Source organism: Salmo salar, chromosome ssa22 (genome assembly GCF_905237065.1).
Source record: "Salmo salar chromosome ssa22, Ssal_v3.1, whole genome shotgun sequence".
Classification (NCBI taxonomy): domain Eukaryota; kingdom Metazoa; phylum Chordata; class Actinopteri; order Salmoniformes; family Salmonidae; genus Salmo; species Salmo salar.
This window is the reverse complement of record NC_059463.1, coordinates 6,737,155-6,762,504: the sequence shown is the minus strand read 5'-3', so window position 1 is coordinate 6,762,504 and position 25,350 is coordinate 6,737,155. Positions and strand designations below refer to the sequence as shown.

At 43.0% G+C, this 25,350-nt stretch overlaps 1 protein-coding gene across 2 annotated transcripts in view; it reads left to right on the top strand.

Moving 5' to 3' along the window:
* Positions 1 to 25,350, top strand: part of LOC106582685 (copine-5) — a 197,002-nt gene that overhangs the window by 102,533 nt on the left and 69,119 nt on the right. For both annotated transcript variants that reach the window (XM_014165982.2, XM_014165981.2), the window contains one exon: positions 21,816 to 21,879. In XM_014165982.2, the coding sequence (XP_014021457.1) occupies positions 21,816 to 21,879 (64 nt within the window). The remainder of the gene's footprint in view (positions 1 to 21,815; positions 21,880 to 25,350) is intronic.

Genomic DNA, 25,350 nt, shown 5'->3' with positions numbered 1-25,350 from the left:
CAGCCAGGTAACGAGTCCAGAAACAGGCAAGGGTCAAAACCGGGAGGACTAGAAAAAGGAGAATAGCAAAGGCAGGATGATAATAACTAACAATCAATTAAGCTTTGACCAATCCCCAAGGTTTGTAAGACCCTGGATTTAATAATAATTAGGCAAAGACTCAGCTTTTGCAAAAGGTTCGTACAGTTTATTCACGAGAACGTTCTAAAGTCCACAATACAAAGACATGCCATTTTATAACTCACTCCCTACTTACGCACATACCTCCACACAGGTAAACAGTAGATAGCCTACGCACATACATACACACAAACAGTAGGTGGAATGTATCCTTCCCCATGGTTCTCACCACTGTTTATCACTACCAAACTGGCAGTTCCATTCCCCCGAGATTAGAGGAACCTTGACAGGACTCCCTGTCCTGCCGTAAGTTTCTCAGAGTTCTAGCCAGGTCAGGTCATACACAGTTTAATTGTTCTCGGTATCTTCTTAGTCACACACACATTTCTACTTGTCTCGACCAAACCTTATTAGACTGAAGTTTATCATACTAATTCATTATACATGTTACAGAATCAAATGATTACTAATAGTTACGTTTGTCTAATTATTCATTATATCTGTTACATAATGTCATAATTACGTTTCAGGGTGGAATTGTTTACTCATTACCTTTAAACATATAAATTCCCTTATCTGTAAGTTAGAGTTGAGGGGTGTGGGGGGATTAGTGGTGGCTATTCAGCAGCCTGATGGTCTGAGGGTAGAAACTATTGGCCCGTCTTTCAGTTTTTGCCATGAGGCTTCTGTACTTCCTGCGTCTGAGTGATTGAAGGGGGGGAAATAGGGCATGGCTAGGGTGGTTGGGGTCCTTGATGATCTTCTTGGCCTTCCTGCGACACCTGGTGTTGTAGGTGTCCTGTAGAGCAGGCAAGTGTGCACCCAATGGTTCATTCGGCTGCATTTCTCACCGTCTGAAGCCTTGCGGTACGCGGTGGTGGAGTTGCCATACCAAGCTGTGATGCAACTCGACAGGATGCTTTCGATAGTGCTCCTGTAGAACACTGTGAGAGCCCTCGGGGGCAGGCCGAATTTCTTCAGAATCCTGAGGTTGAAGAGTCGGTGTCGTGCCTCACTACGATGTCCATTTCAGCTTCTCGGAGATGTGTATGCCAAGGAATTTTAAAATTATTGCCTGTCTCCACGGTGGCCCCGTTGATGAGGATAGGGGTGTGTCCAGCCTGGTTCCTCCTGAAGTCCACAATAAGTTCCTTTGTTTTGCTAACATTGAGGGAGAGGTTGTTAACCTAACAGCACACCATCAGAGTGCCTACCACCTCCCTGTAGGCTGTCTTATCGTTGTTGGTGATCAGGCCTACTACTGTCATGTCGTCAGCGAACTTGATGATGGAGTGGAACTGTGTGAGGCTACACAGTCGTGGGTATACAGAGAATACAGTAGGGGACTGAGGACGCACCCTTGTGGGGCCCCTGTGTTGAGGATCAGAGTCGAGGAGGTAATGTTTCCTACCTTCACCTGGGAGAAGCCCATCAGGAAGTCCAAGACCAAGTTACATAGGGAGGAGTTCAGACCCAGGGCTGTAGGTACATTAACCTGAAAAAACTCTGGGTAGACTGCGGGCACAAACAGTGGCAAACACAGGCCACATATACGCTTAGGGACGCCAAGGGGAGTAGTAAACCGAAAGATGGAGGAATATTACATATCCACACTTCAGCGGCTAGTAGCTACTGTGAAAGGATCTTAACCCATAAGAGTCTAAACCCCGTCTAAGCTGGGGGGGGGGGGGGGGTTCTAGTAAGCTAGATGGAGTTGTTTTAAGAAGGTCATACCGAGGATTATTTAGCTATTTGATTTAGAATTTTAAGACCCCTTGAAGTATAAAAAAAAAATATCTAAAAATAGTATTTGATGAATAACTGTTTTTGGCCTTACTGCTATTAGTCCATGCAAACACATTGAAAACAGATTCTGTACATGCGACAAGAGATAGTCCCCCCCAAAAATCGAAAGGAAATTTGTTCTGAAGTGTCTGTCCTATTTCTGAGAGATATAAAATATGGATTTTAACACTAAACAAAATATATACACAGTACCAGCAATAGTTTGGACACACCTAATCATTCAAGGGTTTTTCTAGAATAATAGTGAAGACAACAAAACTATGAAATAACACATATGGAATCATGTAGGAACCAAGAAAGTGATAAACAAAACAAAATATATTTTATATTTGAGATTCTTCAAAGTAGCCACCCTTTGCCTTGATGATAGCTTTGCACAGCATTCTCTCAACCAGCTTCATGAGGTGATCACCTGGAATACAGTTCAATTAATAGGTGTGCCTTGTTAAAAGTTAATTTGTGGAATTTCTTTCCTTCTTAGTGCGTTTGAGACAATCAATTGTGTTGTGACAAGGTAGGGGGTGGTATACAGAAGATAGCCCTATTTGGTAAAAGACCAAGTCCATATTATGGCAAGAACAGCTCAAATAAGCAAAGAGAAATGACAGTTCATCATTACTTTAAGACATAAAGGTCAGTCAATCCAAATGTTGAAAGTTTCTTCAAGTGCAGTCGCAAAAACCATCAAGCGCTATGATGAAACTGGCTCTCATGAGGACCGCCACAGGAAAGGAAGACCCAGAGGATAAATTCATTAGAGTTACCAGCCTCAGAAATTGCAGCCCAAATAAATGCTTCACAGAGTTCAAGTAACAGACACATCTCAACATCAACTGTTCAGAGGAGACTACGTGAATCAGGCCTTCATTGTCGAACTGCTGCAAAGAAACCACTACTAAAGGACACCAATAATAAGAAGAGACTTGCTTGGGCCAAGAAACACGAGCAATGGACATTAGACTGGTGGAAATCTGTCCTTTGGTCTGATGAGTCCAAATTTGAGATTTTTGGTTCCAACCGCCGTGTCTTTGTGAGACGCAGAGTAGGTGAACGGATAACCTCTGCATGTGTAGTTCCCACCGTGAAGCATGGAGGAGGAGGTGTGATGGTGCTTTGCACACTTAACCAACATGGCTACCACAGCATTCTGCAACAATTCGCTATCCCATCTGGTTTGCGCTTAGTGGGACTATCATTTGTTTTTCAACAGGACAAGGACTCAACACACCTCTAGGCTGTGTAAGGGCTTTTTGACCACCAAGAAGGAGAGTGATGGAGTCCTGCATCAGATGACCTGGCCTCCACAATCACCCGACCTCAACCCAATTGAGATGGTTTGGGATGAGTTAGACCACAGAGTGAAGGAAAAGCAGCCAACAAGTCCTCAGCATATGTGGGAACTTCTTCAAGACTGTTAGAAAAGCATTCCAGGTGAAGCTGGTTGACAGAACATTTAACAAGGCACACCTGTTAACTGAAATGCATTCATGGATCTGGTTGAGAGAATGCCAAGAGTGTGCAAAGCTGTCATCAAGGCAAAGAGTGGCTACTTTCAAGTATCTCAAATATAAAACATATGTTGATTTGTTTAACACTTATTTGGTTACTACATGATTCCATATGTGTTATTTCATAGTTTTGATGTCTTCACTATTATTCTATAATGCCGAAAATAGTAAAAATAAAGAAAAACCCTTGAATGAGTAGGTGTGTCCAAATGTTTGACTGGTACTATATGCCTCATCACAATCTCGGAGGTCTACAGACCGTTCTTGGGACTTCATGGTATAGTTTCTGCCCTGACATGCACTTCTTCTTCAGTGGAATTTAAAGGCAGTTGTCATCCAATATGTTGCATTACGCCCCCAATTGAACTATAGTATGAATCATTACACTTTGTGATACGAAAAGGGGAAACGGGAAAAAAATAATTAAAAAAAATATTGAATTACCCTGCCAACTAACCAGCCAACTAAACTCATCAAACCCACCACCTTATTCCACTACTTTAACCCTATCTTATCCTACCCCAGGCCAACGGCCTGAGAGGACGGGACACTGCCTCTCAACACACCCTGTAACTCTTCTGAAGTTACAAATCTCATACCCCCAAGTACTTCTCTGCAGCTGCTACCACATCTATTTTCTGTGACTTACGTTCCGTCTCTTTGGTACAGTTGATAATAATAGCCATGAAAGCTAAGAAGCCAACCTTACTGAAACATATCATTCATTGGCCTAACCCTCTGTTCTGGCACAGATCTCCTATTCAGAAGGATCCTCTCAGAATCCCTCACCTTTTGATCCACCCTCCTCTACTTTCTTCACTGCCTCAGCATACAACATCTTCTGTACTACTCTGACCCTGGCCACCTCAACCTGCCCCTCTGGCACCGGACACCTTCGATCCCCAAGCAACATGGGCACCCCTACAGTGAACACACACAACTTTTCCCACCAAAACTACACATTCCTCTGTCCCATGTCCTCCTGCACACTTCCTGCATCTTGAAATCTCCCTCCTACACACTGCTGCCCATAAACGTGACACCTATAACACCGCAGTGTATTCGGCACATAAGCTCTAACAGAATAACTCATCTATCCTAACATTACTTTGTCAGGTAAAGACTCTGAATCAAAGCTCAAAAGAACAGACTGTGTCACCTCTGTTTCACCACGCTCCCCAACAGATCTGTGTCGCACCAAACGGCAGGCATCACAAACACCAGGCATCACAAACACCGTATCACAAACACCAGGAATCTTCAACTTCAATTGCTCCACCTCACACTTTAACTACCCCAGAAATCACTCCCTTCAATGGTGCCCTATACCTAAGCAGAAAGCTAGATACAAGTCTTTCCCCAAGAGGTGTCCCACGGGAGCGCCTGCTCCCCCTGATCTGAAGAAACAAAAACAAACACCACAAGCCCACTTTGGGTTACCTTTGCCGACTCAACAGCACCCACCATCATTTCCACCTAACCTGAAACCTCCCATGAAGGGCCCAACCTGAAACCTGAAACCTCAGCCAAAAGGCCTGGTTCCATCCTCTTCAAAAATCTCACTCCCACTGGACTAAACTTATCTTAATTATTACCATGCCCATCAATGCAAAGCCCGGGCACCACGCTCCTCACAACACCTTCTACGCCTTCCATTTCACCTCCCGAACTCGAACTGGCATCCGGCTCACTCTGTTTGAACTTGACACCAATCTTCTTCGACATACCCTCTCCCTTGTTATTGCTAGCTTCAACAGATTCAAACCGTCCTCTGCCTCCCTCAGTCTTTTCAACCTCCTTTATCTTTCCCTCCAAGCCTCCTCCCATAACCAATTACCCGACTCCTGAAAATATTCAACTCTTCCAAGCCAAAATCTCTTTTTAGCCTCCTCAAGAGACATGCTAAGCCCTGTACTCCCTCCACTTCAAACTCCTACTCTGACATGCACTACTTCTTCTTCTTTGATATCATGGCAGTCCCCAAACAATTGTTTAAGTGCATGCCGCCACCTACTGTGCTGGAATGTACGATCAATCACGATCTGCCCAATGCTGTAATACCATGAAAATAAAATAATAAACAAATAAATCCCTTTTAACTTTTACCACACTGTCTCCCTCACCCCCAAAACTCCTCCCCAACCCCCCTGCCCCATTAAACTTGATTTATATCATGCTGAACCACTCCACCCTTAGGATTGTTTTGCATGTTAACAACCATTTCAAAAGTAACATCTGTTTCCCCCAATATCTCTTTTGCCGTCTCTACAATAACCTTCAACCCGACATTTCTGCTTTCCACAACCCGAGTCGTATTGATAACCTTACCAATAAAAGCTATGAAGTCAACTTTATTCATTATCAAAGTGTCCTTTGATACTGCACATTCATGAGGGGCAAGATTTCTGAACAGGCCTCCCAACCATGCCAGGACCAGCAGAAACCCCAGCCCCGACATTAGGTCCACTTACTACAGGAGCAGCCATGGAAGCGCCATCATGCCACACTAGTTCCACCAATCTGTCTTACAGCCTCTGTATACAATACATCATGAGTAATTGTATATCTCTGAGCTTCTCTCTGCACCTGGCATCCACCAAATGCTGGGCTATGCCCCCCACAATTACAACACTTAACCTTCACATTGCTCCCACATTCAGCGCAATCATGTTCCCCTCCACACTTGGCACATCTTTTCCTTCCTTTACGTTGAACAGCTACATGTCCCATTCTTTGGCATTTAAAACACACAACGTGAATGGGACAAATTCTCTGACTTTGAAACTAAGGAATCCTATCGGTACTTTCCCTGGCAGATACAGATATTGGAAGCCCAGTGACGTCTCCCCTCAATCTAGCATATGCACCAGGGACATGGCTTTTAATCTTCTTCCCATTAAGCTATTCCATTTTCAGAATCTTCGCTTGCTGAGCCTGGCTCCCACAAAATATTAACAATCAAACATTTTCAATGAACCGAGCTAATTTCACTTCACCTACCACCGTCTCTATGGCATTAGTTAGTCGAATAGGGTGTAAGTGAGACCCTGTGGTCTCATCAAACACTATCACCACTGGGGCCTCCTGAGTGACGCAGCGGTCTAAGGCACTGCATTGCTGTGCTTGAGGCATCACTACAGACCAGTGTTCGATCCCAGGCTGTGTTACAGCCGGCATCACAGCCAGCCACGACCGGGAGACCAATGAGGCAGCGCACAATTAGCCCAGCATCGTCCGGGTTAGGGGAGGGTTTGGCCGGCCCGGGATTTCCTTGTCCTATCGCGCTCTAGTGACTCCTTGTGGTGGTCCGGGTGCCTGCAAGCTGACTTGCACTCGCCAGCTGGACGGTGGTTCCTCTGACACATTGGTGCGACTGGCTTCTGGGTTAAGCGAACAGTGTGTCAAGAAGCAGTTTGGCTTGGCAGGGTCATGTTTTGGAGGACGCATGGCTCTCGACCTTCGCCTCTCCCGAGTCCGTAGGGGAGTTGCAGTGATGTGACAAGACTGTACCTACCAATTGGGGAGAAAAAGGAGTAAACGTACAAAAAAAGACAATATCACCACTTTCCACTCCAACACATATTTGCTTCCTACCTTGGCCCTCTTTATGCTTTCTTTACACTCCACTGCTTTCTGTATCATGATCTCTCTTCTTCCTATATCTTTCCACTACTGACCATTCCGGTCCTTGACCCTCCCGCTCCATACCATCAGAACTGACACCCAGCACAGATGTTGCTTCACCAACTTTTATAAATTTCCTCCCTTTTGTCCACACTACTCGCCACCATTTTTGACACCTCGACTCCAGCAGTCCCTGCTGCCTGTCAAAACAATGCTATGGACAAAACCACTTCAACAGCAGGTGATGACACGTGCTCTCTGACATGCACTTCTTCTATGGTATATTGGCACAATTCAATGTGCATCCCGCCACCTACTGTGCGGGAGGGAAACAGGATTCCCAAAAATTTTACAAAATACAAAAATAAATGAATGAATCAACTAAACTAAATAAACAAATGTTATGTAAAAAAATAAAACAGTTCTGATCCCTACACAGGCTCAGGGGGAATGCGGGAGGGCAGGTCTTCCAGCGCCAGTACCCCTTGCAAGTCTTCAGATGTAAATTCCTTAAATGCCAAAAATGTTTCTGCCGCAGCCACAATAATGTCGAGTTTCTTAGACTTCTTTGAGACTTGTGCCGTACAGTTTATAACTGTGGCAATGAACGCCAGAAATTCCACCTTTTTAATTAACACACAGGGTATCTTTTGAATGGCAGCAAACATTTACTACAGGCTGTGGTGTGTCCACTACCATATTTTCACTAGCATCACTTGTTTTCTCAATTATTTTAATCGCCTCCGCATAGGAGATTTGATTAACCGCTTTAACTTTTGCCATTTCAATCTCCTGTAAGGGTACAGGGCATTCCAGGAACTTATGGTCCCCACCACAATTGCAACACCGTCATCCTTCTACACACCGTTCTTCAATATGATCTGTCCGTCTGCACACACTTGACACATGGTCAAATCCTTTACAATTTTTACACTGCAATGGTTTGGGGACAAAAAGCTCTTGCAGCGTATCTTACATAACCAAGCTTCACATGCGTAGGTATCAATGGAGGCTCCTCAGAGGAGGAAGGAGAGGATTTTTTTAAAGTTATCCTTTTTAGATAAAACTATACTAGATATAATTATGTCACAGAATAATTTATTAAAAAAGCACTATTTTATAGTGTCATTTTTTCACTTTGTTTCACTTACTTAGCTAGCAAATACAGGTAGCTAGTTTAGCCTACTGAAACACCATGCTCAAACAGAGGGATGCTATGTTAGCCAGCTGCATATCACTAACTAACAGAAAACTGTATGCTTTTGGTATGCTTTTGGTCAAACTAATTTATTGCCACCGGGGGCTGCCGGTGTAAGTGCTTACTGACTGTACACTATAACGTTACTGCATGAATGTAGCGGGTTTACTAACTAACTATGACGTTACTATGATGTAACTATGGTGACAATGATTTTGCCTGGTCACATACAGCTGATGTGTTGTGCATTGAAGTCCACAAGCGATGGGAAGAGGTGAGAGAAAGAGAGTGCATAGATGCGAGAAGGAATACAACGTGGCTGCTATGAAAGTTAACTGCGTTTACGCTTGATCAAGGGTGTATTCATTCCAAGATTCTGCTCAAAAACATTTCTTAAACAGAAGCAAACGGAAGAAAACGGTGATAAACATACCTGAATTTGTCCAATAGAAACTCTCGTTTTCAACTGTTGGACTAATGATTACACCCTATATCAACTACATGCAGGCAAGAGTGTGCAAGTTGGTATCGAATGTCACTGTCTGTCCATGTGTCACTATCTGTCACCTCAAATGTGTCTCTCAACCTGTGTGCACCTACGTTGTAAACTTGCATTCATAGGCTAGGTTGTAACAACCTCATGATGGGTATAGGGAAAATGTAAGTATAATTTAGCCTAAACCTAAAGCTGTTATATTGAACTGGGTGAATGGAATATCAATGACAGTCATCCAGTATCCTGTAATAGAAATAAGGCCATGCTCATGAGAAAAAAATGGTCCTCCCTCATCTTAAACGGCACTGACCGCCACTGGTAGGTATTTGCTCTTTAGCAAAAAACAACAGGACTGGCGCGTCAGATGCTGAGCACGATCCACACCAGGAATTTTCTTCAGGTATTCAACCTGAACATAAGGCATCACCCCTGAGATTATTCCATTAACGGGTGCTCTTCTCTGAAGTTCAAAACACAACACTTCTGTTCTGATTATTTTGAGGCTCACTGCCATCTTCCTCTGTTCTTCAGAAACACAATTCATCCAGATAAGACCACTCCTGGTCACTCTGACAGACTCCACTTTTCGTAGCACATACTTCACCATTTGACACCTCAAACGGATTTCCCACATATGCATCCTTACTCAACAAAAGCATAGCAACAAGAAGCGATTCATTATCTTTGATACATGCATCCTCCACTCCAATACTATTGTTGTCCATTCAGAAGATTTGTCTTCACCAACTTTACTTGATGCGCTGGTTGATTCGAACCCAGCATCCACCTTTGCCATCTTTTTCCTGAACAAGATCTGTATTCCTCTGACATGCACTGTCAACTGTGGGACTTTATATAGACAGGTGTCCAAACAATTGAATTGGCCACAGGTGGGCTCCAATCAAGTTGAAGTGACACCTCAAGGATGATCAAAGGAAATTGAGTGCACCTGAGCTCAATTTGGAGTGTCATAGCAAAGGGGTGTGAATACTTACAGTACCAGTCAAAAGTTTGGACACACCAACTCATTCAAGTGTCTTTCTTTATTTTTACTATTTTCTACATTAATAATAAAAAATAATAGTGAAGACATCAAAACTATGAAATAACACATATGAATTATGTAGTAACCAAATCAAAATATATTTTAGATTTTAGATTCTTCAAAGTAGCCACCCTTTGCCTTGATGACAGCTTTGCACACACGTGGTATTCTCTCAACCAGCTTTATGATGTAGTCACCTGGAATGCATTTCAATTAACGTGTGCCTTGTTAAAAGTAAAAGTTAATTTGTGGAATTTCTTTCCTTCTTAATGCATTTGATCAATCAGTTGTGTTGTGACAAGGTAGGGGTGGTATACAGAAGATAGCCCTATTTGGTAAAAGACCAAGTCCATATTATGGCAAGAACAGCTCAAATAAGCAAAGAAAAACGTCAGTCCGTCATTACTTTAAGACAAAGGTCAGTCAATCCGAACTTTGAAAGTTTCTTCAAGTACAGTTGCAAAAACCATCAAGCGCCAAATAAATGCTTCATAGAATTCAAGTAAGACACATCTCAACATCTCAGTGACCCAACACACCTGTCCTTGAGCTGTTCTTGTCTATTGATGTTCTGTATTATGTCATTCTGTGTTGTTTCATGTTTTGTGTGAACCCCAGGAAGAGTAGCTGCTGCTTTTGCAACAGATAATGGGGATCCTAATAAAATACCAAAATACCAAACGGTCGAATTGCTGCAAAGAAACCACTACTAAGAAGAAGAGACTTGCTTTGGCCAAGAAACACGAGCAATGGACAGATTAGGTGAACGGATGACCTCCGGATGTGTAGTTCCTATCGTGAAGCATTGAGGAGGAGGTGTGATTGTGTGGAGGTGCTTTGCTGCTGACACTGTCAGTGATTTAATTCAAGTCACACTTAACCAGCATGGCTACCACAGCATTCTGCAGCGATTCACCATCCCATCTGGTTTGCGCTTAGTGGGACTATAATTTGTTTTTCAACAGGACAATGACCCAACACACCTCCAGGCTGTGTAAGGCCTATTTGACCAAGATGGAGAGTGATGGAGTGCTGCATCATATGACCTGGCCTCCACAATCACCCGACCTCAACCCAATTGAGATGATTTGGGATGAGTTAGACTGCAGAGTGAAGGAAAAGGAGCCAACAAGTGCTCAGCATATGAGGGAACTCCTTCAAGACTGCTAGAAACGCATTCCAGGTGAAGCTGGTTGACAGAATGCCAAGATTGTGCAAAGCTGTCATCAAGGCAAAGGGTGGCTACTTTCAAGAATCTACCCTGACCCTCGGCACATAGGCTATTGCAGCATAGATACTGGAGACTGAGACGGGTGGGTCTGGGGACATTGTGGCCCCTTCTGACAATACCACCGGACAGGGCCAACGAGGCAGGATATAACCCCAGACCACTAGAGGGATATCAACAGACCACCAACTTACTACCCTCAGACAAGGCTTAGTATAGCCCACGAAGATCTCTGAGTCTGCGTCTCTCGCATGGATAGGCAGACCATTCCATAAAAATGGAGCTCTATAGGAGAAAGCCCTGCCTCCAGCTGTTTGCTTAGAAATTCTAGGGACAATAAGGAGGCCTGCGTCTTGTGACCGTAGCGTACTTGTAGGTCTGTACGGCAGGACCAAATTGGAGCGATAGTAGGAGAAAGCCCATGTAATGCTTTTGTAGGTTAGCAGTAAAACCTTGAAATCAGCCCTAACCTTAACAGGAGCCAATGTAGAGAGGCTAGCACTGAATGTACGTGGGGTGTTAACCTGAGTATGGAGATATAACACCGTCTTTTCAATACCGTCGTTGAAATATGATGTAATAATCAAACACTTTAATCGTACTTTCTAAATGTATTTTGAAAATGATAAATTAAGTCAAATTTACACAGGCATGTTTTCCCCCATGATATTTCACTGCTTTCTAACGACGTCTCTACCTTCCTCTCTCTAGTCAGAGGAATATGTTAAGGTTTTCATATTCATAGCGTTTTCTATTTGTTTTTCTTTGTTGTCTCCCTCAAGAGTATTGTACGGTAATTAAAGCTTGTCAACGCTGATAGTAAAGTGTGTGTTTGTGTGTATGCACACCCAGCACCCACACCCCATTTTGCCCTCCTTCCATTTCGCAGTTGCATTTTAACAGTGCTCTACTTTAATCTTCAACCCCCTGTCTTCTCCCTAGGCTTTGAAGCGGTGTATTAATGGCTGTATTACACATGCAGTGAGACGGAGAGGACATGGCCGCACCGTCGCTTTCTCTATATTACGTTTTTTTAAGCGGTGTGGTGGGAACACTGTTCACTTCTTCAGTGGTCCTCGCTTTGCTACAGTGGGGAGAGCCGCTTCCTTCCGTATCTCATCTTGCAAGGTTCAAATAGCACTGCTTATTGCGTTGGGTCTTTAGGGTCGTCTGTGGGTTTGGTTTCATGTTGTGGTGCCGCGGCAGTATCTCAATAATGACAGGGGTGTTGTGGAACTTTGTGTCTCTCATTCAGAAGTGTATGTATGTGGTGCGGAGTGAATAGGATCTGATTGGATCTTCTCCCATTCTCTAGTTCCCTGGTTTCCTCCACAGGCGAACTGTCTCCTGTTATCTACATTCACACACACACACACACACACACACACACGTACACAGAGAGATAGAAGGGAGAGATAGAAAGGAGTGTTCAGATCCTGCAAGGAGACAGATTGCACTGGAGCAACTGCTCATTATCTGAGGCTGTTTTGAAAGGACCATAAAGTTGTGAGAGAGACATAGACAGAGAGAGAGAGAGAGAGAGAGAGAGAGCGAGAGTGTGTGTCTTGGGGTTTCAGTGGCCTTTGAAGGTTTTCTCAGAACTCGTGGAATGGTGATGAAATAGCCGATAGCGGGAAGGGGAGGGTTTATTTGTGTGATCTCTCTCTACGAAAGATCTATAATGACGTAGTGCGCTGTCTTCTCTCAATCTTGCTGCTCAGAGCATTAACACTTTACCACCCAGTAGGCAAAGTAAGTTAGGTTCATTCTATATTCTGAATGAAAGGCGAAAAGGCATCTTTTCCGGACGCTGAAAATGCGTATTGTCCAGACGTTTAAAATGCGTATTGTCCAGACGTTGAAAATGCGTATTGTCCAGACGTTGAAAATGCGTATTGTCCAGACGTTGAAAATGCGTATTGTCCAGACGTTGAAAATGCGCATTGTCCAGACGTTTAAAATGCGCATTGTCCAGACGTTGAAATCAGGTACATTTTCGGTTCTGAATTGAAGTTGAAAAGATGTCATTTAAAGATGTTGAAAATATGTATTTTGCAGAATCAATGGTCAGATTTCAACTGCACATACATTCTCAATGATGTAGGCATTATATCACAATAATTATGTTTAAATCCATTTAATATAGAAAAAAGAGGAGCCAACCGAAGATCGCAGCATAGTATATTTATTATTGCTCCCATCTGTCACATGCACTTACTTACTTACTTTTCAAAAGCTTTAAAACTGTCAGCGATGATGTTCAAAGAAGCTCAACCTACAGAACAGACCACTTCAACAACAATAACATTATCAGTAACGGTTACAGAAGTATATTTACAGAATATATTTTTCTTGCTATGACCGTGATATGTTGTTGTTTATCTACCTTAGTTGAATGCAATGATTGTAAATCGCTCTGGATAAGAGTATCTGCTGAATAACCAAAATGTAAATCGAAAACAAACACTTGCAAAGCATTCTGGTTATTATTCTAATGTGTCCACCCCCCAAAACAAGTACAAATGTGGTTGGTCCGGACCAGACCAAATCTGAACGAATCATAGACGTCTAGGCTATGTTTCTCAATTTTGAACAGCATAGTACAGTACTGCACAGTTCAGTACGGTACGGTACAAGACAGTAGAGATTGATTCAGTAGAGTACAGTACAGTTTAATTCAGTAGAGTAAAGTAGGGTACAATACAGTTTATTATACTGTACTATACTCTACTGTGCTGGACTGTATTGTACTGAAATATACTTTACTTACCATTACTTTGATTCAGACCGGGCAAAAAAATTGGAACCAAACATAAATACATTTCTGTTTGGGCCAAACAAAGGCCGGTTCATATTCTCTAGATAACATTTTCTTCGAAAGAAATGCACCAAAAATGCATTGTACGTCTTTTTCCACATTTGCTCTGGACAGGTCCGGTCCCGGAGTGTCTTAACAAAATAAAGCCAAAATATTTAGGCTGACTTCATCCAGTGTTCCAAAAATTGTATTTGTGTGATATGCAAATATGTGCATATTTAATGAAATATTGCCTCATTTGCATATTGTAATACAATATACAATGTATTCAAGGTTTAAAAAGGCTTCTAAAGTTTGTAATTTCCACTTTAAAATATCAGACTTGATTTGCCCTAACAAAAAGTGTATCAACCCCTACAATAACAACAATATTTCCTGTTGCTGCGGGATTCTCTTCCTGCTGTAGCAAACTGGCTCAAATTAAAATCTGTAGGTAAATAAGTAGGGGATTTTAAATAAAAAGGACAGTTGTTTTAGATCTATTTTACCTTATGATTGCTGGAGACAAATGTGAAAATAGTCATTTCAGCAAACTGAAAAGCATGACAGGTATTTCGGGCCTCTTTCCCACAATAAAGTATAAATAGCTGTGTTGATATTCCACATTTTTATTGTAGGCCTATGGCTTCATAATTTGCAGGGGTAAAATTTGGAGACCCAAGCCGAGGCTGTAGCCTATGGAAACCTTTGCGCACTGACATTAACGCCAAACCTACTGAGTTAATTTATGCACTGTAGAATGTTTTATTTATATGCCCTTTTGATATATATATATATATATATATATATATATATATATACAGTATTTTAACCATTTCCATCATATTAAATATGAGCCACTATCAGTAGCCACCATCAGTAATACCCACATGCATAATAATAACTGTCACTTGTGCAGTGATCTTTAGCTTCCTTCAATTTGTAGCCTACATTTTGCATCATTCCATTACATCGTTAGTTTAATCAAATCAAATCAAATTAATTTTTATATAGCCCTTCGTACATCAGCTGATATCTCAAAGTGCTGTACAGAAACCCAGCCTAAAACCCCAAACAGCAAGCAAAGCATGTGAAAGAAGCACGGTGGCTAGGAAAAACTCCCTAGGAAAAACTCCCTAGAAAGGCCAAAAACCTAGGAAGAAACCTAGAGAGGAACCAGGCTATGAGGGGTGGCCAGTCCTCTTCTGGCTGTTAAAATGTTCATAAATGACCAGCATGGTCAAATAATAATAATCATAGTAGTTGTCGAGGGTGCAACAAGCACGTCCGGTGAACAGGTCAGGGTTCCATAGCCGCAGGCAGAACAGTTGAAACTGGAGCAGCAGCACGGCCAGGTGGACTGGGGACAGCAAGGAGTCATCATACCAGGTAGTCCTGAGGCATGGTCCTAGGGCTCAGGTCCTCCGAGAGAAAGACAGAAAGAGAGAAAGAGAGAATTAGAGAGAGCATATTTAAATTCACACAGGACACCGGATAAGACAAGAGAAATACTCCAGATGTAACAGACTGACCCTAGCCCCCCGACACATAAACTACTGCAGCATAAATACTGGAGGCTGAGACAGGAGGGATCAGAAGACACTGTGGCCCCATCCGATGATACCCCGGACAGGGCCAAACAGGCAGGATATAACCCCACCCACTTTGCCAAAGCACAGCCCCCACACCACTAGAGGGATGTCTCCAACCACCAACTTACCGTCCTAAGACAAGGCCGAGTATAGCCCACAACGATCTCCGCCATGGCACAACCCAAGGGGGGGCGCCAACCCAGACAGGAAGACCACGTCAGTGACTCAACCCACTCAAGTGACGCACCCCTCCCATGGACGGCATGGAAGAACACCAGTAAGCCAGTGACTCAGCCCCTGTAAAAGGGTTAGAGGCAGAGAATCCCAGTGGAAAGAGGGGAACCGGCAAGGCAGAGACAGCAAGGGCGGTTCGTTGCTCCAGCCTTTCCGTTCACCTTCACACTCCTGGGCCAGACTATACTTAATCATAGGACCTACTGAAGAGATAAGTCTTCAGTAAAGACTTAAAGGTTGAGACTGAGTCTGCGTCTCTCACATTGGTAGGCAGACCATTCCATAAAAATGGAGCTCTATAGGAGAAAGCCCTACCTCCAGCCGTTTGCTTAGAAATTCTAGGGACAATTAGGAGGCCTGCGTCTTGTGACCGCAGCGTACGTGTAGGTATGTATGGCAGGACCAAATCGGAAAGATAGGTAGGAGCAAGCCCATGTAATGCTTTGTAGGTTAGCAGTAAAACCTTGAAATCAGCCCTTGCCTTAACAGGAAGCCAGTGTAGGGAGGCTAGCACTGGAGTAATATGATAAAATTTTGGGGTTCTAGTCAGGATTCTAGCAGCCGTATTTAGCACTAACTGAAGTTTATTTAGTGCTTTATCCGGGTAGCCGGAAAGTAGAGCATTGCAGTAGTCCAGCCTAGAAGTAACAAAAGCATGGATTAATTTTTCTGCGTAATTTTTGGACAGAAAGTTTCTGATTTTTGCAATGTTACGTAGATGGAAAAAAGCTGTCCTTGAAACAGTCTTGATATGTTCAAAAGAGAGATCAGGGTCCAGAGTAACGCCGAGGTCCTTCACAGTTTTATTTGAGACGACTGTACAACCATCCAGATTAATTGTCAGATTCAACAGAAGATCTCTTTGTTTCTTGGGACCTAGAACAAGCATCTCTGTTTTGTCCGAGTTTAAAAGTAGAAAGTTTGCAGCCATCCACTTCTTTATGTCTGAAACACAGGCTTCTAGCGAGGGCAATTTTGGGGCTTCACCATGTTTCATTGAAATGTACAGCTGTGTGTCGTCCTCATAGCAGTGAAATTTAACATTATGTTTTCGAATGACATCCCCAAGAGGTAAAATATATAGTGAAAACAATAGTGGTCCTAAAACGGAACCTTGAGGAACACCGACATTTACAATTGATTTGTCAGAGGACAAACCATTCACAGAGACAAACTGATATCTTTCCGACAGATAAGATCTAAACCAGGCCAGAACTTGTCCATGTAGACCAATTTGGGTTTCCAATCTCTCCAAAAGAATGTGGTGATCGATGGTATCAAAAGCGGCACTAAGATCTAGGAGCACGAGGACAGATGCAGAGCCTCGGTCTGACGTCATTAAAAGGTCATTTACCACCTTCACAAGTGCAGTCTCAGTGCTATGATGGGGTCTAAAACCAGACTGAAGCGTTTCGTATACATTGTTTGTCTTCAGGAAGGCAGTGAGTTGCTGTGCAACAGCTTTTTCTAACATTTTTGAGAGGAATGGAAGATTCGATATAGGCCGATAGTTTTTTATAATTTCTGGATCAAGATTCGGCTTTTTCAAGAGAGGCTTTATTACTGCCACTTTTAGTGAGCTTGGTACACATCCGGTGGATAGAGAGCCGTTTATTATGTTCAACATAGGAGGGCCAAGCACAGGAAGCAGCTCTTTCAGTAGTTTAGTTGGAATAGGGTCCAGTATGCAGCTTGAGGGTTTGGAGGCCATGATTATTTTCATCATTGTGTCAAGAGATATAGTACTAAAACACTTTAGTATCTCCCTTGATCCTAGGTCCTGGCAGAGTTGTGTAGACTCAGGACAATGGAGCTTTGGAGGAATACCCAGATTTAAAGAGGAGTCTGTAATTTGCTTTCTAATGATCATGATCTTTTCCTCAAAGAAGTTCATAAATGTATTACTGCTGAAGTGAAAGCCATCCTCCATTTGCGAAGGCTGCTTTTTAGTTAGCTTTGCGACAGTATCAAAAAGAAATTTCGGATTGTTCTTATTTTCCTCAATTAAGTTGGAAAAATAGGATGATCGAGCAGCAGTGAGGGCTCTTCGATACTGCACGGTACTGTCTTTCCAAGCTAGTCGGAAGACTTCCAGTTTGGTGTGGCGCCATTTCCGTTCCAATTTTCTGGAAGCTTGCTTCAGAGCTCGTGTATTTTCTGTATACCAGGGAGCTAGTTTCTTATGACAGATGTTTTTAATTTTTAGGGGTGCAACTGCATCTAGGGTATTGCGCAAGGATAAATTGAGTTCCTCGGTTAGGTGGTTAACTGATTTTTGTCCTCTGACGTCATTGGGTAGGCAGAGGCAGTCTGGAAGGGCATCAAGGAATCTTTGGGTTGTCTGAGAATTTATAGCACGACTTTTAATGCTCCTTGGTTGGGGTCTGAGCAGATTATTTGTTGCAATTGCAAACGTAATAAAATGGTGGTCCGATAGTCCAGGATTATGAGGAAAAACATTAAGATCCACAACATTTATTCCATGGGACAAAACTAGGTCCAGAGTATGACTGTGGCAGTGAGTAGGTCCAGAAACATGTTGGACAAAACCCACTGAGTCGATGATGGCTCCGAAAGCCTTTTGGAGTGGGTCTGTGGACTTTTCCATGTGAATGTTAAAGTCACCAAAAATTTGAATATTATCTGCTATGACTACAAGATCCGATAGGAATTCAGGGAACTCAGTGAGGAACACTGCATATGGCCCAGGAGGCCTGTAAACAGTAGCTATAAAAAGTGAGTGAGTAGGCTGCATAGATTTCATGACTAGAAGCTCAAAAGACGAAAACGTCATTGTTTTTTTTTTTGTAAATTGAAATTTGCTATCGTAAATGTTAGCAACACCTCCGCCTTTGCCGGATGCACGGGGGGTATGGTCACTAGTGTAACCAGGGGGTGAGGCCTCATTTAACACAGTAAATTCATCAGGCTTAAGCCATGTTTCAGTCAGGCCAATCACATCAAGATTATTATCAGTGATTAGTTCATTGACTATAACTGCCTTGGAAGTGAGGGATCTAACATTAAGTAACCCAATTTTGAGATGTGAGGTATCACAATCTCTTTCAATAATGGCAGGAATTGTAGGAGGTCTTTATGCTAGTGAGATTGCTAAAGCGAACACCGCCATTTTTAATTTTGCCCAACCTAGATCGAGGCACAGACACGGTCTCAATGGGGAAAGCTGAGCTGACTACGCTGACTGTGCTAGTGGCAGACTCAAATCAAATCAAATCAAATTTATTTTTATATAGCCCTTCGTACATCAGCTGATATTCTCAAAGTGCTGTACAGAAACCCAGCCTAAAACCCCAAACAGCAAGCAAAGCATGTGAAAGAAGCACGGTGGCTAGGAAAAACTCCCTAGTTAAAACTCCCTAGAAAGGCCAAAAACCTAGGAAGAAACCTAGAGAGGAACCAGGCTATGAGGGGTGGCCAGTCCTCTTCTGGCTGTGCAGGGTGGATATTATAACAGAACATGGTCAAAATGTTAAAATGTTAAAATGTTCATAAATGACCAGCATGGTCAAATAATAATAATCATAGTAGTTGTTGAGGGTGCAACAAGCACGTCCGGTGAACAGGTCAGGGTTCCATAGCCGCAGGCAGAACAGTTGAAACTGGAGCAGCAGCACGGCCAGGTGGACTGGGGACAGCAAGGAGTCATCATACCAGGTAGTCCTGAGGCATGGTCCTAGGGCTCAGGTCCTCCGAGAGAAAGACAGAAAGAGAGAAAGAGAGAATTAGAGAGAGCATATTTAAATACACACAGGACACCGGATAAGACAAGAGAAATACTCCAGATACTCCACTAAGCTGGCAGGCTGGCTAACAGCCTGCTGCCTGGCCTGCACCCTATTTCATTGTGGAGCTAGAGGAGTTAGAGCCCTGTTTACCTTTCTTTCCTCTGTCAGGTCTATGCGGTTGTTCCTGAGGATCGCTAGCAATAGTGGATCATGTTAGGCTAACGTATTAGAAGTTGTGCCATAACAGTATTTGAATCATTGTGGAAGGCAGACCATACATAGAAGTTTAAACCTGGAGCCTGGCTCACAGTTCACGATGACTGGAATGCTGTCATCACAGTTCCTTGATTAGTGAGGATTAGGGAAGATTTATAGGAGTATTGTTCAACCTATTGTCCACTTTTCTCACATTCCAATATTTAATGGTTTGATCAATTGAATATGGCAAGTTTCAGGATGAATCAAACTACTGTATTTTTTATTAATCAATATATTTACTGTTTAGAGGCTCTCCAACCCTGTTTATGTGTGATTCATACATACTTTTCTAACCCTAAATAATCTACACGATCAGAGTATTTTAAAATCTACCCATTGGTGCTGAAAAGGAGACATATGTGTACGTACATCACAGGTTGTTGGTGGCACCTTAATTGGTGAGGACGAGCTCGTGGTAATGGCTGGAGCGGAGTCAGTGGAATGGTATCAAATACATCAAACAAATAGTTTCCATGTGTTTGATATCATTCCATTCACTCTGCTCCAGCCATTATTATGAACCGTCCTCCACTCAGCAGCCTCCACTGATTTACATGGCTTAATAAAATTAAAGGTACACCAAATTTAAAGGGATGGATTTAGATAAATGTACTGAAAACCCTATTGAATTAAAACACCACAATAAATTATTTTGGGCAGCAAGTGGGAGGGTTTTCAGAGTTGAATTCAATTTATTCAGCCCATGCAAGGAAATCCCATCTGCAAAGCCCATTACGTACCTACATAAGGTAAGTCTGAATACCAATCACTGAGAAGTGCGCATTTCCTTAGTCTGAATTGGGCCCTAAATGAATAAATAAATCCATTCCCTGACCCTCTCCTCTCATTGAGTGACCTGGCAGTGTAGCTCTGAAGGGATCCTTAGGGACCACTGCCTTTTTGTCCTCCAACCAGCACCAACGAGCTTCATGCTGGAACATCATCTTCACCATCTAGGAGGGAGGGGATATTGGGAGAGAAGTTGAGGCAAAGCGAGAGATGGATAAGGATATTGGGGAATGACACACACGCACACACACAAACCCTGCCCTGCCACCTCACCCATTCTCAGTCCTTGTCACATTGTTAAGCTACAGCCCCCTCCTCTCGTGACACACGTCCATTGATGAATGAGCAAATTAGCAGACATCCACGCCGGTGTCATTAAACTCTCTGGTCAAACAGAGAGACATCACACACACAAACGCACACTAAAGCACACACGCGCGCGCGCACACACACACACCACTTCCCTCTAGTGCATAATGAACAGCACAAACTAACAACTCACTTTAATGGCAGCTGTAACTCTCACGGCTGGGTTATTACAAAGGTCAGAGGAATTATGGGATATTGGAGAAGCAGCCTGTAGTGTCTGGTAGAGGCACGATGGATCCATGATGGGTTTTAATGAGGGCTGGTCCGAGGCTCTTATACACACAGTCGCTAGAGAGAGGGGGGAGGGGAGAAAGACAGAGAGAGAGAGAAAGTGAGAGAAAAACAAAGAGAGCGTGAGAAATCAGAAGGTGCTTTTCACTCAGCCTCAGGTGTTTCTCCACCTCTCCTCTCCTCTCTGTCTGTCATCTTCCTAAGTTATCCTCTCGCTCTCTCTCCATCTCTCTCTTTCTATATTACCATATTTGGCTGGTGGCGGCTTTGTTCACTGATCTGTAAAACTGTAAAAACTGAAATTATGACATTCATAACACGCTCGTTGGAGGGCATTAGAATAAAACGAATCATATGGATCATAACATTAATCTGTCCAGTTATTATGTCTCCTAAACGGAGAGAAAGAACAGCTGCAGGCACTGCTGAAGGGTGGCAGATGGTGTTTAAAAAGAGAGGTAGAGAGGAGAACTCTATCCAGCACCACGGACAACAACTCTCAACCTTGCGCTCTGGTTGGGTTCAGCACCATGGACAGAGTAGCGTGCCGATTCTGGCACATGCAAATCAGTGTCTCATTCTGACCTGGACAACCAGGTGTGTTTCATCTCGAGGTAATTGACATTTCCTGATTAATATGTGCCAACAGATCCAGACACTCTGGCCCTGGAGGACTGGAACTTGGCACCTCTACTGTACAGACACCTCTACACCTGCACCTGGCTAAACGTAACCATGTGTTGTCCTCTCTCTTTCTTTCTCTGTTTTCTACAGGGGGATAGCTGGGAAGAAATGTGGCAGCATAATTCTATCTGCAGAGGAGCTGGGAAACTGTAGAGTAAGTAGAGCTACTATTATCTTATGACAATACTATCACTAAAAAGTAGACTGTAGACTGTGAGCACCACTACCTTCTGATATTCCTTTTGACTGCCTTGTCACTACTACAACTTAAGCATAATTCTCCAATAACTGTTACCTGTCACTGTATATCTTTATACTGTACTGTATGTAACTGCAGAGAAAGCACAAATCTACCTTCTTAGATTACCATCACTGTTACGGCACAGAATATCATATAAATATCATAGCACTGCTGCTTACTCTTACAACTGCCTATACCCCTCAAATTCAAATCTGGACCTTGAAGCCAGTCCCACTGCTTTTTTTCATTGTTTACATCTAAATTAGGGACTGATTTAGACCTGGGACACCAGGTGGGTGCAATTATATTTGTCAGTTAGAACAGCAAACCAGCAGTACTCCAGACCTTGTAGGAGGGTAAGATTGGAATACCCTAGACTAATCATATCATTGCTTATAGCTGATTTATAACGGAGATATTACCGCTTATCATTGCTTCTAAGACATCCTTAATAGCTCATCATGTTGACACTGTATTCAGTGTTAGTCTGTTACTGCCCGACTGTCTGATTGTAGATACAGTGTGAATAAGGTTTCTAGCTACAGTACTCACTTTAGATGTATGCAGAAAGTTATAGTTGACTTGAGGCCAAAATGTTCAGACAGATTTCACAGATCAGAATGATGGAATACATACATATCCTTGGGTCCTTGGGTCTACGGGTCACAAAGTGAAGCACTTACTTATTTAAGCACATGGGATCCATAAAGGAGACAAACGGGACATACAGCACAGAACATCCTTGGAGTTGTCTGGGAGACTTTCAAACTAGCTGAAAGACAGTTGATGTTTATAACCTTTATAAGCGTTTAGTGAAGCAACAAAGGATGTAGTGTCCCTGTTCAGCTATTAGAATGGGATGGGGCTGATTTATCCGTATACACAGATTCACATTCTCTTAAGCTTACCGTATGCTTCCCAGTCACACAAAACAAATTCTTGAGGCAAGTCAAAGTTCGGTAGCCGAAGTCTACGCCCCTTCGTAGGTGATTGGTCAACAGTATTACACCTTTTAGGAGTGGGAACATGAAGTGTTTGTTGTCATGGAGTGAGAGACGACTAGTTTTCAAGCACATTTTTTCACTTGAGAAATACTGCGAAATACTGCACCAAACATCATAGTTAGATTTGTAAGTCGCTCTGGATAAGAGCGTCTGCTAAATGACTTAAATGTAAATGTAAATTAAGACTAAGACCTCTTCGGCCACAATGTCAAAATACATGACAGAGTTCCTGATACATCTTTGATTAATTTAGTCTTTTGAGGAATTGTTTCTGGCTATGTTGTTGCTACGGTGGCCCAAGAGGTACAAACAACAGTAATATTGCAGTTTTTTTCTCATTTTTCAAGCGAATGTCTTCAGGGAGTATGCGAGCACAGACGTTCGCTTGGCTGAGTTCTGCTAGGTGCCTACCGAACCGATGTATGCGGCCACCTTTACCCTAATAGTGGACACAACTGAATGCATTTAAGCGAAATGTGTATTCCGCATTTAACCCAACCTCTTTGAATCAGAGAGGTGTGGGGGCAGCCTTAATTGACATCCATGTCATTGGCACCTTGGGAGCAGGTGTTGTTGGGGGGTTAACTGCCTTGCTCAAGGGCAGAAAGACAGATTGTTCCACCTTGCCGGCTCGGGGATTCCAACCAGCGACCCTTCGGTTACTGGCCCAACGCTCTTAACCACCTAGGCTAGTTGTCACTGTAGCCTTGGACGTGTGTGATATATCAGTGGAACGGTGTGTATCTAATGAAATGACACAGTGAGATGATGAGAGGAGGCTGAATGGTCCCCTTGGCTCTCCTATCTCTTCTGGCTGTCCTCAGCTTCTACAGGCTCTCCACTGGGCTCCACTGAGCTATGGCACGACAGATTATATCTATGTGATATCTAAGCTCTGTCATCTCTAGGCTCTGTAATCTTTGTCATTTATATGGCTCTCAGTACTAGGCTAGATCTGACACTGATGTGAGAGACATATAGAGACAGACAGAGAAAGAGGAGCGGTAGGGAGGGAGAGAGGAGAAGAAGAGAAATAGATGGGGGAGAGGATAGGGAAATAAATACAGAGAAGGGACATAGAGAGAAACATACAGGGAGAGATGGAGAGAGAGAGAGAGACAAAGAGAAAGCGAGAAGAAATGACAGACCGAGATGAAGGAATCAATAGTGGATTATATTGATGCTTTGTGCAGCTCTGGCTGTAATAAAAGCTGCTACAGCTAATCGTAATGTGTGACTAAATGGGCTTTAATTAAAACCCAGCCGTCTGACTGACCTTGTATCAAACTGACTGGGGGACAATAACGTTACAGTACAGCTGTTAAAAGGACCAGTAGACTAGTCACTGACTAGCAATATGTACAGTAACAAAGCCGGTACAGTGAGAGAGACCACACACACACTCACGTACACAAACACAGCAATGCATGCACACACACTCTCCAAACACACACATTTACAAACATATGCACAATATACATACCCCCTATAGTAACCCCATGTGGCACCAAACAAACTAACACAGGGATTTCTTATCATGTTTCTCTCATCCTTCTCTCCTCCTTCCCCAGCCTCTTCCTTCAACAGGGGCTCTAAATGAACCACAATGTCTTTCTATATTCTCTCTCTCTATTTCTCTCTCACTCTGGTCCATGTGTCTTTCATGCCTCCCTCCATTAAAGCAGCAGATATAGAACTAGCAGAGGACTTGCATCCCTTCTGTCCTTCCTGCCTATCTCTCCTTGCATTCCAACTTACCACCACCACCCACCCTGTTCCCTTATTTCTCTAAAAAGCCTATATTCATTCCCTTCTCTCTCCTCTACACCACCACCACCACCCACCCTGTCCCCTTCTTTTTCTACCAACCCTTTCTTCATTCATCACCACCACCCTGCTGCCTTCTACATTACCAAACCTTTCTTCATCCCATTCCCTCTCCTCTTCACCACCACAGACATGACATTAAGATACCCAGCATTCACAATACCAAGCTTTTCAGATCTCACTCTCTCCGTCATTCTCCTCTACCTCCTGTGTGTTCACCCCCCTTGGCATTTGTCCTATTTTGTTGCCTTACAACCTAGAATTCAAATTTTGTTTTGGGGGGGGGGGTTATAATTTAATTTACACAACATGCCTACCACTTTGAAGATGCAAAATATTTTTTATTGTGAAACAAACAAATAAGACAAAAAACTGAAATGACTCCCCCCCCAAGTCAATACTTTGTAGAGCCACCTTTTGCAGCAATTACAGCTGCAAGTCTCTTGGGGTATGTCTCTAAAAGCTTGGCACATCAGGCCACTGGGATTTCTGCCCATTCTTCAAGGCAAAACTGCTCCAGCTCCTTCAAGTTGGATGGGTTCCGCTGGTGTTC